The 12846-nt window shown below is 34.8% G+C and overlaps 2 protein-coding genes across 14 annotated transcripts in view; both read left to right on the top strand.

The window, feature by feature from the left end:
* Nucleotides 1–12846, top strand: part of LOC118555525 (ankyrin repeat domain-containing protein 26-like) — a 511611-nt gene that overhangs the window by 255670 nt on the left and 243095 nt on the right. The window lies entirely within an intron of this gene.
* The window catches only part of LOC118533185 (coiled-coil domain-containing protein 7), a 142563-nt gene that overhangs the window by 41311 nt on the left and 88406 nt on the right, over nucleotides 1–12846 (top strand). The window contains 3 exon segments of the mRNA XM_078073997.1: nucleotides 5545–5565; nucleotides 6111–6143; nucleotides 12028–12194. Of these exon segments, the coding sequence (XP_077930123.1) occupies nucleotides 5545–5565; nucleotides 6111–6143; nucleotides 12028–12194 (221 nt within the window).

Genomic DNA, 12846 nt, shown 5'->3' with positions numbered 1-12846 from the left:
AGGATTTTTATGGTTTCAGGTCTCACATTTAGGTATTTAATCCATTTTTAGTTTATTTTTATGTATGGTATAGAAAGTGGTCCAGGTTCATCCTTTTGCATATAGCTATCCAGTTTTCCTAGCACCATTTATCAAAGAGAGTGTTTTTTCCCCATTGTATATTTTTGCCTTCTTTGTTGTAGATTAACTGACTATACAAGCATGGGTTTATTTCTGGATTTTCTATTTTGTTCTATTGATCTATGAGTCTATTTTTGTGCCAGGACCATACTGTTTTCATTACTACAGCTTTGTAGTATATCTTGAAATCTGGAATTCTGCTACCTCCAGCTTTGTTTTTCTTTTTCAAGATTGCTTTGGCTCTTTGGGGTCTTTGTGGTTCCATACAAATTTTAGGATTGTTTGTTCTAGTTCTGTGAAAATGCCATTGCTATTTTGATAGGGACTGCATTAAAGCTGTAGATTGCCTTGGGCAGTATGGACATTTTAACAGTATTCTTTCAATCCGTGAGCATGGAATATCTTTCCATTTGTTTGTGTTATCTTTCATTTATTTCATCAGTGTTTTATGGTTTTCAGAGTACAGGTCTTTCACCACCTTTGTTATATTTATCCCTAGGTATTTAATTTCTTTTGGTGTAATTGTAAATACAATTGTTCTCTTACTTTCTCCTTCTCCTATCTTGCTAGAAATGCAACAGATTTCTGCATATTAATTTTATATTCTGCAATGTTACTGAATTCCTTTATTATTTCTAATAGTTCTAATAGTTTAGGGTTTTCTATATATAGTATTAGGCCATTTGCAAATAACAACAGTTTAACTTCTTCCTTACCAATATGGATGCTTTTTATTTATTTTTCTTGCCTGATTGGTGTAGCTAGGACTTCTAGTACTATGTTGAATTAATTAATAGTGGTGAGAGTAGACATCCTGTCTTGTTCCTGACCTTAGGGGGAAAGCTCTATTTTTTTTTCCCCATTGGATATGATGTTAGCTGTGTGTTTTTTTAATATGGCCTTTGTTATGTTGATGTATGTTTCTACTAAACCCACTTTCTTGAGAATTTTTATCACGAATGGCTGTTGAATTTTGTCAAATGCTGTTTCTGCATTTATTGAGATGATCATATGATTTTTAATCTTTTTTGTTGATATGATGTATCACATTGATTTGTGAATATTAAACCATCCTTGCCCCCTCAGGATAAATCCCTCTTTTTTTAAAAAAGATTTTATTTATTTGAGAGACAGAGAGAGCACACACGAGTGGGGGAGGGGCAGAGGGCAAGGGAGAGGGACAAGCATACTCCCTGCTGAGCAAGGAGCCTAACACTGGGCTTGATCCCAGGACCCTGAGATCATGACCTGAGCCAAAGTCAGACACTTAACCATCTGAGCCACCCAGGCGCCCCAGAATAAATCCCTCTTGATCGTAGTGAATGATCCTTTTAATGTATTGTTGAATGTGGTTTGCCTGTATTTTGTTAAGGATTTTTACATCTATGTTCATCAATGGTATTGGCCTATAGTTTTCTTTTTTTGTGGTGTCTTTGTCTGATTTTGGTATTAGGGTAATGCTGGCCTTGTACAATGAATTTGGAAACTTTCCTTTTTCTTCTGATTTTTTGGAATAGTTTGAGAATAGGTAGTAACTCTTCTTTAAATGGTTGTCAGAATTCACCTATGAATCCATCTGGTCCTGGACTTTTATTTTTGGGCAGTTTTTGATTACCAATTCAATTTCATTACTAGTAATTGGTCTTCAGATTTTCTGTCTCTTCCTGATCCAGTTTTGGAAGATTGCCTATTTCTAGGATTTTATTCATTTCTTCTAGGTTGTCCAGTTTGCTGACATATAATTTTTCATAGTGTTCTCTTATTTTCTGTTGTATTTCTGTGGTGTAAGTTGATTCTTCTCTTTTCTTTCTGAATTTATTTATTTGAGTTTTTTTCTTTTTTTCCTTGATGAGTTTGGCTAAGGGTTATCAATTGTGTCTATCTTAATAGGGAGATACATAGCAACACAGGCCTACCTCAAGAAACAAGAGAAAGTTCAAATAAGCAATCTACCTAAATGAACCAGAAAAAGACCAAAGCCCAAGGTTAATAGAAGGAAGAAAAGCTAATAAAGATCAGAACACAAAAAAATAAAAAGACTTTTAATAAAGTAAAAGATCAATGAATGAAACCAAGAGCTGGTTCTTTAAAAAGATAAACAAAAGATCCAGGCTCCTTGAATGCTGGATTGGAAACCAGAAGTCTAACTATTTATTTTGAAAGTCTGTATTCCTTGATTAAATATTTTGTCTCTCAGGCCTCTGTTCCTGTTGCTTGTGGTCAGCTGGTGGATTTGAGAAAGATTTCCTTAAATGCCTTGAGCCACAAAAAAAATAAAGAAAGAAAGAAAGAAAGAAGAAAAGGAGAAAAAAATTTTTTCCTGTTCCTTTAAGATTGGCTCTGTGTTGGGGCACTCCTTCAAAGCTTAGCCAGGCTGTTTGCAAATCTTGAGTTAGCCTTCATTTTCTGCTTCCCCTGAGATAAAGATAAGCCAAAGGTGAAAGAGGAATGCCCTCTACTTAGCTGGGTTTTTTGTTCTTTTGTTTTTGTTTTGCTTTGTTTGTTTTTTGCCTTGAGAGAGTTTTGAGCTAGATGAAACAAAGGCAAAAGCTGCCAGTCCTTCAGGACTTCTCTTGGCTTCAGTGACACAATATGCCTATCTGGAATTTTGGTTACAGGTTATTATTTCACTTTAAAAAATATTATGCCATCTTCTCATTAGGAAGTCTTTTATGACAGTGGCATTGAGTGCCAGCCCCAAAGCCACAATTTTGTTTAAGAGTGGGGTATTTACTCAGATGGCTAACAGACACATGAAAAAATGCTCAACATCACTTATCATCAGGGAAATACAAATTAAAACTACAATGAATATCACCTCACACCTGTCAGAATGGCTAAAATTAACAACACAGGAAACAACAGATGTTGGTGAGGATGTGGAGAAAGGAGAACCCTCTTACACTGTTGGTGGGAATGCAGACTGGTGCAGCCTCTCTGCAAAACAGTATGGAAGTTCATCAGAAAGTTAAAAATAAAACTACCCTACGATCTAACAATTCCACTACTTGGTATTTATTGAAAGAATAAAAAAATATTAATCCAGGGCGCCTGGGTGGCTCAGTTGGTTGAGCGACTGCCTTCGGCTCAGGTCATGATCCTGGAGTCCCGGGATCGAGTCCCACATCGGGCTCCCTGCTCAGCAGGGAGTCTGCTTCTCCCTCTGACCCTCCCCCCTCTCATGTGCTCTCTCTCTCTCTCTCATTCTCTCTCTCAAATAAATAAATAAAATCTTTAAAAAAAAATATTAATCCAAAGAGGGGGAGACATGTACCCTGATGTTTATGTTACAGCAGCATTATCAACAATAGCCAAATTATGGAAAGAGCCCAAATGTCCATTTACTGATGAATGCATAAAGAAGTCGTGGTATATATACACAATGGGATGTTACTCCGTCATAAAGAATAATGAAATCTTGTCATTTGCAACAACGTGAATGGAGCTAGAGTGTATTATGCTAAGTGAAGTAAGTGAGTCAGAGAAAGACAAATATCATATTATTTTACTCATATGTGGAATTTAAGAAATGAAACAGATGAACATGGGGAAAAAAGAGGTAAACCTTAAAACAGATTCTTAACTGTAGAGAACAAACTGAGGGTTACTGGAGGGGCGGTGGGCGGGGGATGGGTTAAATGGGTGATGGGTATTAAGGAGGGCACTTGTGATGAGCACTGGGTGTTATATGTTCGTGATGAATCACTGAATTCTACTCATGAAACTAATATCACCCTATATGCTAACTAATTGGAATTTAAATAAAAAGTTGAAACAATAAGAGGAGGGTATTTATTGGTTACCTTGCCTATAGTTTTTTCATGTGTTCACTATTCTAAGAAAAAATTTTGTTTTTGTTTGCTAGGTTAGAATGTGTGGTGAAAACATTTCTGAGCCTTTGAATTTCTGAAAATAGTTTTATCTTGGCTTCACACTTACATGATAATATCTTTAAAATTAGAGTTGGAAGTTTAATATTTTCCTGGGGAACTTTATATATATTCTTCCATATTTTCACAGAATTTTCTCTTTCTATTTAGTGTTTGCCTAAAATCGATTTTCTCACTTCTGGTCTGTTTCCACTTTTATCAGTAATGTTCTAGATTTAGCATTACTAGTGCTCACTTCAGCAGCACGTATACTAGATTTAACATTACTAGAACTGATGTCTCAGTAGTTGAGGAAGCCTTTGTTCTCCAGGCTTTTAGTAGTTTAAATAGTTGTTGAACTCTGGCTCTAATGAGTGGATGAATTGATATATGATGGTTTCCCATCATCTTCTGAGATAGGAAAAGAGGTTTTGAGAACCGTGGAATCTCTTTTGATAGTGGGAAGAATGAGTTTATTACAAGGTAGTATGCCTCAGTGAACATTAGTTTCTAAATCCTTATGTAGCTGAAAATATTTTCCTTCAGACTTGGATATTTATTTACTTTGGTATGTTTTCTTGATGATCTCAGCCCTTTTTGCTTAGATTTCTGATTTCTTATTACTTAGCACAGTGATTCTCAAACTTTAGCGTGCAGTGGAATCAATTGGAGGGCTAGTTAAAACACAAATTGCTGGCCCTACTCCCAGAGTTTTTGATTCCGTTGACTGGGGTAGGGCCTAGGAATTTACATTGCCAATGAATATCTTTGTTTAGGTGATGCTGATGCTTTTGATTGTGGGACCACAATTTTTGAACTATTGATTTAGAGTTAGTGTGACAGAAGAGGAATTTTAGACTAGCCTGATTTTTTAGTTAAGTAGCTTTTTTTTACTGCCTGAATGAATGTAGTAATATTTTTCTTTACCAAAGTGATTAAAAACTCTTATCTGGATATGATAGAATGGGCTTTTATTTTGTGTGGCAAACATAATCATTTTAACATTACATTTTCTAAGTGTTAAATACTGGTATTTTGGATTGTATGATTCATTTTGGATATTCAATTTCTGTCACAGTCTCCCGAACCAGTTCTTTGCATTTTCAATCAAAAATATCAAGTAGTAGTATAATATTTTATATCTTGATTTTTAGGCCCGTTATCAGAGCAAAGTCCTATTGAAGAGATAATGTTCTTATGATAATGCTTTTCATTACTATATTCTCTGCTCTAAGAAAAAAAATCTCTTCCAAGAGGAATCCTAATTTTTTTCCTTATCTATATTAAGAAAATATATGAAATCATATATGTGAATTATTTTGGGGTATCCTAATATAGATCTTTAAAGATGGAAATTTTTCTAGAATTGTCTATGCAAGATATACTAAAAACTATATCTGTAATTATAAACGTATTATGATTTTGGATTATAGAGTTATAGTTGTAGTAATTTGTGCATTTTTCTGATTGAGAATTATAGAGACTTATTTTATTACATCATACACTGTGAAGAATTTTTATTTTTAAATGTTTTAATTAAAACTTTATTTTCCAGATTTTGGAATCTCTTTTTAAGGTATGTTCAATATATTGCAGTTTAAACCTACTAACATTTAATACAGAAATACATATTAATGAAGAAGAGGTTTCTAAGTTTTGAGGAAGTAAAAAGAATTCCCAGGGCGCCTGGGTGGCTCAGTCATTAAGCGTCTGCCTTCGGCTCAGGTCGTGATCCCAGGGTCCTGGGATCGAGTCCCGCATCGGGCTCCCTGCTCGGCAGGAAACCTGCTTCTCCCTCTCCCACTCCCCCTGCTTGTGTTCCTGCTCTCGCTATCTCTCACTCTGTCAAATAAATAAATAAAATCTTTAAAAAAAAAAAAAAATTCCCAAACTTGCTACTATACATATTTAAAAATGTTATGTTTGAGTTGTATGTTGCATTAGGCCCATTCTGAACCCTAGGATAATGATGTTTGGTTCAGGGCTGACATTTGATAGATGAAGAGACAACACACACACACACACACACACACACACACACACACACACACACAAATGCACTCATGTGTACCTATATGTTTGAATAACTTGCCAATAAGTATTCCTTTTTTTTTTTTTAAGTGGTTTCAGCGACAGGTCAATCAGATGGAAGAGGTAATATAACATTTCTTAATAGTGAATTAAATTGATATTAAAATTTTGAATAATCGTTGTTTATAATCTTTTCATTTAGATAGAGAAGGAATAAATGGGTAGAACAAAATGTTTCTCAGTGATTACACACTACATTCCTGCATGTATCTGGAATTCTCTGAGTTTGACACATTGTTTCTCCTAAAATTAAATTATCATTCTTTCCTAATTTACATAGAAGAGTAAGTGACAAGACAAAACTTATCAACTTAAACATTTCTCCTGTATTTAAAAAAGCATGTATAGGGGTGCCTGGGTGGCTCAGTCGTTAAGCGTCTGCCTTCAGCTCAGGTCATGATCCCAGGTCCTGGGATCGAGCCCCGCATTGGGCTCCCTGCTCCACGGGAAGCCTGCTTCTCCCTGTCCCACTCCCCCTGCTTGTGTTCCCTCTCTCGCTGTGTCTCTCTCTGTCAAATAAAGAAATACAATCTTTAAAAAAATTAAAAAAAATAAAAAAAGCATGTATAATATGATAATCTATTTACTTATAAAATTATATATTGGTTTTCTTTAAACTTAATGTTATTTTAATGATTTCTTTTTTGTACTTTAGATTTTCAGATGTTTTATGACCATTTTGAAAGCTAGTGGTCTCTAACCTTAAGGGTTTTTAATTCTATTTTGGGAAAGGCTTTATGCTGTTAATATAGCAGAATGATTTCTAGGGTAGCCTCAGTGATTTATAGAATGATTCTTGTTCTCCCTTGGTTATACTTATGGTTTAGTCCAATTAAACACTCTTGAATCCCAGGTACTTTAATTTAAATAGGTTCATTTATTTGGGATATAAAATTAAAAAGTAAAGATAGAAATTGTAACTATCTCCTAGTACCCTCTTATTATTTTACCTTTGGCTCCAGAGTAGACTTTTATGGACTGTATACTATTTGCTTTAGGATAGATATGGTTGACATTGGAAGAGTGTTAAGTAGTTCTTCTTTGACTATGGTAGATTGATCATTATCTTTCCACAGATGGAGAACTGAGGTGAAGTCCACTGTTCTCCCCTCTTGTAAAATGCATACTTTGCAACTTGAACAGTCTAGCTTGCCTTCTGCCTTCTTCCTTTCATCTACCAACTTCTTTTTATTCTATTTTATTCATGGATTTGTCTCACTTTCCTCTTTTTATTCCTAGTCCTGTCAGTGTGAAGACCCACCCCAAATCCTAGCTTCTCAGTTCCTTGACTCATCTCCCCAGAACTAGTGTCTTTCTTTACCTTTGACCCTCACTTCCTGTCATAGTCTAGACCTTATCATTAACCAAATTGCTTTATTTTAAAAATCACTAATTCAGGCAACTTATTCTTGAACTACAAATTCCTATCTTATCAGTTATTATTTAAATACTATTCTGGCCACTCTTTGACTTTATCAAGACCACTAGTGCATTCATTTCTTAACCTTCCTGTAGGTTTTTTACTCATTTTTCTTTTAAGCTTGGAGAATATGTACTTAATAACAGTGAATTTCTTAACTTCCTACTCTTCTTTACCTCTTGCTTTTTTCATTGCACTCGTTTAACAAAATTTAACCTTGAATAAATGCAATTATTTACTCTTTGGGCCTTTAGCTTAGCTGTGAAACACTGATGAAGTGACACAGTTATTCAGACATAATTATTCCAAATACTGCCTGGCAATTCCTTTGTATTTCCAAAATGAATTTCAATCCTTTTCATCTATCATCTCAAACGCACATTCCCTCTGTCCCATTTTCATTTTCACTGTCAGTCAGTCACTTAAAATGCTTGAAAATACAAGCCACCAGCTAGAACTCCTTCATTTTCTGCTATCAAATAAAAATTTATTTATATCCATGCTCATTCTACACTCCTTTCCTCTTGTTAAACAGATATTATTCCTCTTCCTACATAAAACTCATTCTTTTACTTGTTCTGGATCTTAAGAAACTTGATTAATCATTCTTGTATATTAAACTTTTCCTAATAAATTGTGTCATTCCTTTCTGGTTTTAAATATGCTCATATCTTTCTAATTTGATGCCACATTCCCTACAGTTACAGGCCTATTTCTCTTTTGCCGTTCATAACCAACTTTTAAAAATTATTTTGTATGCAAATTTACTCACGAGGAAAATAGTTGTTAGATTATTGTTGGAGAATAAAGGCAAAACCCAAGATTTATAAAAGAAAGGAGAGAAGGGGCACCTGGGTGACTCAGTTCATTAAGTGTCTGCCTTCGGCTCACGTGATGATCTCAGGGTTCTGGGATCCAGCCCTTGTCCGGCTCCCCACTCAGCAGGGAACCTGCTTCTCCCTCTCCCTCTGCCCCCTCCTTGCTCCTGCTCTCTCTCTCTCTCAAATAAATAAATAAATAAAATCTTTAAAAAAATTTTTTAAAAAGGAGAGAAAAGCCTTGCAGACAGTTTAGGAACAATGAAACTAGTTGAGTTTTTTTTTTTTTTTTTTTAATAAAAACTGGCACTTAGTGAGGAGGTTAATCTGGGCCAACTAGGGCTATCAAAACAATTGGAATTGTCTATGGATTTTCTATAAAAATTTAACAGTTCAGCTAAGGGCCATACTTTACTGGTTCAGAACTAAATTTTTTTGATATCAATTTACTACTGTATATACTCTTCTTACTTCCAAAGCATTCTCAGCCTACCCAGACCGGATTCTCTCTCCATAAGAAAGAAAACATTCTGTATGGTTCTCTGCAATTTTTATACTGTGAAATTCAATAGGCAATTTTCTTTACCTCAGCCATAGTTGACATTGTTGATCATTTCCTCATTTTTAAAACACTATTTCTTTGGCTTTTGTGAATTACACTTTCCTGGCTATTGTTTTACCTCTTCAGCTGTTTACTTTGTAGAGTCACCTTCCTTTTCTAACCAGTAAATATTGGAGTGCTTTGAGATTTCATTCTGTGCCTTCCTTTTTTTTCTTTACTCTGAACTTCTCCCCCTAGGCAACCTCAACCAGTTTTTCTATTTAAGTATTACCTTTATACTGGTAATTTAGAAATATACACCTCTTGCTCAAAACTGTCCTCTGAACTCCTCTAGACTATTTCACCTCAAACCCAAAGAGTCAAAGCCAAGAATTTTTTACCCCTAAACTTATACCTCCTCCAGTATTCCGTATCTCAGTGAATGGTAGTAGTATTTATCCATTTGGGTAAACCAGAAGTGTGGTGATTTACCTTGACAACTCAATTTCCTAATATTCAGTACATTCCTGAGTCCTTTTGATTTTATAACCTAAATAGCTGTCATATGTGTCTATTTTTCTCTGTATCTACTATTTACATCTTAGTGCCAGTTACCATAATTTCTGGTATTCCTGAAATCCTGATTTATGCATTCATGTTCATCAAGAGGAATCTTCAGTGTACAACTAAACTTCTGATCTGGAATTCTAAATTTTTTAGTTTTTAGATCCATAATTAATTCTTTTGAATAATTACTTAATTTGGTGTATCAGATACATTGCCAAAGTGTATTATCTTCTGCCTTTTGATGAGTGTTTCTTAAAATATATTTGATGGATCATGTTTAAATATCACCCAAGATACCTGTTACAAATGCACATTTCAGAACTCCAAGTCAGACTTACTGAATTAAAGTTTTCTTGTGTGTATATAGGTTAGGAATCCACTTTTTAATAGGATTTTTAGAGGATTATTATGTACACTAACATTTGAGAATTGTGGAATAATCTCATATTTATTGCTGACACATTTTATTGTTAGTACATGCTGGTTTATATACTTGTGGTCTTGTTGCATTAACAAGATACATGTGGAAGCCTTCATAATGTATGGTGAGCCATAGCAGAGAAATGTAGGATAAGCATGTAGCCTTTGAGCTTCAGAGTTGTTCTGCTGGAACCTGTGCCCAGTATGTCTCTTTGATGAAATCTTATAGCCTATAATCTCATTGTCTATTCCATATTCCTTTAGTTCTGTGACATCATCTCTTCTCCCAGAAAGGACTTAAGTTTAAATTGAATTCCTAATGGGAAATATAATGTATCACTTAGGGACTGATCAAAAGATAAAAACTACACAGTAATCTGAATAGGAAAAGTTTAATATAAAGAATTATTATAACAGGAGAATAAGTGATAAAGACAACTCTAAAGAATACAGGGATAGAAAGTATAAAGAGCAGCCTCTGATGATAGGATGGAAGCATAGTACTTAAGGAACAAATCTTAATACCCCTCTCCTTACCCTCTTCCTCACCCAGGGCTAAGGTCTGCACCCGTGAAGAAGGAGCAGCTGTCATCACTGAGTGGCAGAGAAGTTTGCTGGGGTGCCATGCTGGTGGGAACTGGGATTTACTGGGAAGCTGCCCATGATGGCAGTACATTGGGAAGCCGTCCTCTGTGGTGCTGGGAAAAGCCATCTTCCAGGGAGGTACTATACCTCTTGATGCCTACAAGGGTGGTATGCTAAAAAGCTTCCCAGAGAGAGGTTCTGCACTGGTAGATTTTGCTAAGAAGTTCTGGGAGAAGCTGCCCAAGGGAATGAGTCATGCCAGGGACCTTGTGAGGAAGACACCTATGGGGGTGGTGCTGTTGAAACTTTCTGGAGTGTGCTCTACTAGGTATATTATGCAGTGTCCTAGGATTAAGCAGAAAGAGATAACAGAGTTAGGAAGAAAGCTGCTTCTTTCTGTAGTGTCTAGGACCGTCTATCAATAAAGGTTAACATGATACCTGTCAAGAGAGAAATGTTCCACTGTTATAAGCAGGACAATGAAGAATGGATTTTTAGATGAGAGGCAATAAATTGATAACTGGCTACATCACTTTTAGACTCCATTTATGATTTGGCAATATATCTGATATACCAAATTATGTCCTCTTTTTGGGATCACGCCTTTGTCCATAGAGTTTCCATACATCTCCTATTTCCCTTCCACCTGTTCTGCATCCCTCAATTTCAGACTTCTAGTTCATTGCCCAGTATATACTTCCTGCTATTATATCCTAATTCCATTTCAAGTAGGCATTACTAAAATGAAGTCTCTTTTAAATCCCATTGCTAGAATTTCTCTTTGCTAGGTTTTACGTCTATGTCTTGACTACTACCTCTTTTTTTTTTTTTTTTTTTTTTTAGCTTCCACTCCTATCATTAGGGTTGGAACTGTATATATACAAAGGTAGATCACTGCTGTTTTGTAAAAAAAAAAAAAAAAATTTTGTCTCAATTGCTACTCTGCTTGTTTATGTCTCCACATATTGGCTGTTTCTGTGTTTCTTTCATTGTGCCTTTTTTTTTTTTTTTTTTTTTTTGTTAGCGGGGAGACACTCATCTTGCTCAGCTTTCTTTAAACAGACTTAATACGTAGAATATCAGTTATGGTCTATCATATTATTCTGTGTATCTTACTGATTCTCCTGATTGCTCATTATTCTGTCCCTTGGTCTATTCTAAAAGTCTTGAGATGCCCAAATGGGTCTCAGTTTTTCCCAGACAGACCAAGGAATGCCAGTTTCATAGACTTTTATATATTAACTTCTGGGAGTTACTAGTAGAAGGTATTGCTTTTGAGAGCAAATTACTGTCTTTCCATATTTATCATAGGTAAGACTGATCCTGTTTCAATTATTATTGAACTTGCTTAAAATTCTTATATATTTAGATATTAAACAGAAGATTGAGTTTTGACATGTAAAAGTCAACACTTAGCTATAATTCTGTTGCTAGGTAATTACTCGTAAAATTATATTTATAAAATATCAGTATGTGATTATAGCAATAGATAAGAGTATTATAAAATTATTTAAATATGGTAAATGATGAAATTTCTTTGAGGTATAGGAGCAAAATGGGTATTTCCTAAGTAACTGGCTAATTTTATCATTTTAGATAAGTAAAGATCAAACTTTTTTAGAGGCAGAGTTTCCAGCACCTGACAAAAGAGTCACCTTAAACATTGAGCAAGTAGTAGAGCAGGTGCAAGAACTAGAAGTACTGAAAAATCGCCTTAAACAACAGTCTAAATACTCCTTGAGGACCGCATTGTCTAAAGCCAAGTAAGGAAAATATAAGAGTTAATAGAATTCAAAACAATGAATTGGTATATACTTAGCAATGCATGTAAGATAATGGTTCAGATATTATACTGTACATAGAGTTTCTAAATCAAATCAAATAGTCAGCTTGCTCCTATTTGAAATTTTTATAGTTTGAAATGGCACTGTCCAATCAGTAGTCACTAGTCACGTGTGGCTACTAAAATTAAAATTGAGTTCAATTTAATTAAAAAATCAATTCTGCTGTCACATGAGCCACATTTCAACTGCCTAGTAACCAATGTGGTTGTTGTTAGAAAGTTCTATTGGACATGGCTGGCTTTGAATATCTGGGTTTAAAATCTTCTCACAGTTTGATTATGTAGCTTCTATAATAAATAGGAAACTAGGATATAATTAAATAATTGTTTATGAACAGCATTTTTAAAAATTTCAAAGGAACAGGGATATGTTCCAAAGAATAATTTCCTATTTTTTAGTTGAGAAAAGCCTTTTTTTTGACAGATGGAAGATTCAAATTGTGACTACAATGATACTCCTATTAACTGTTGACACTCACTTTTGATATTTGAGGTTTAGCTGCCTTAAAATTAAATAGATGAATAAATTATCATCACAGAATACCTTTCATGACTTTTATTCCACCTCACAG

This window comes from Halichoerus grypus, chromosome 6, assembly GCF_964656455.1.
Source record: "Halichoerus grypus chromosome 6, mHalGry1.hap1.1, whole genome shotgun sequence".
Lineage (NCBI taxonomy): Eukaryota > Metazoa > Chordata > Mammalia > Carnivora > Phocidae > Halichoerus > Halichoerus grypus.
This window is presented reverse-complemented; position numbering and strand designations above follow the sequence as displayed.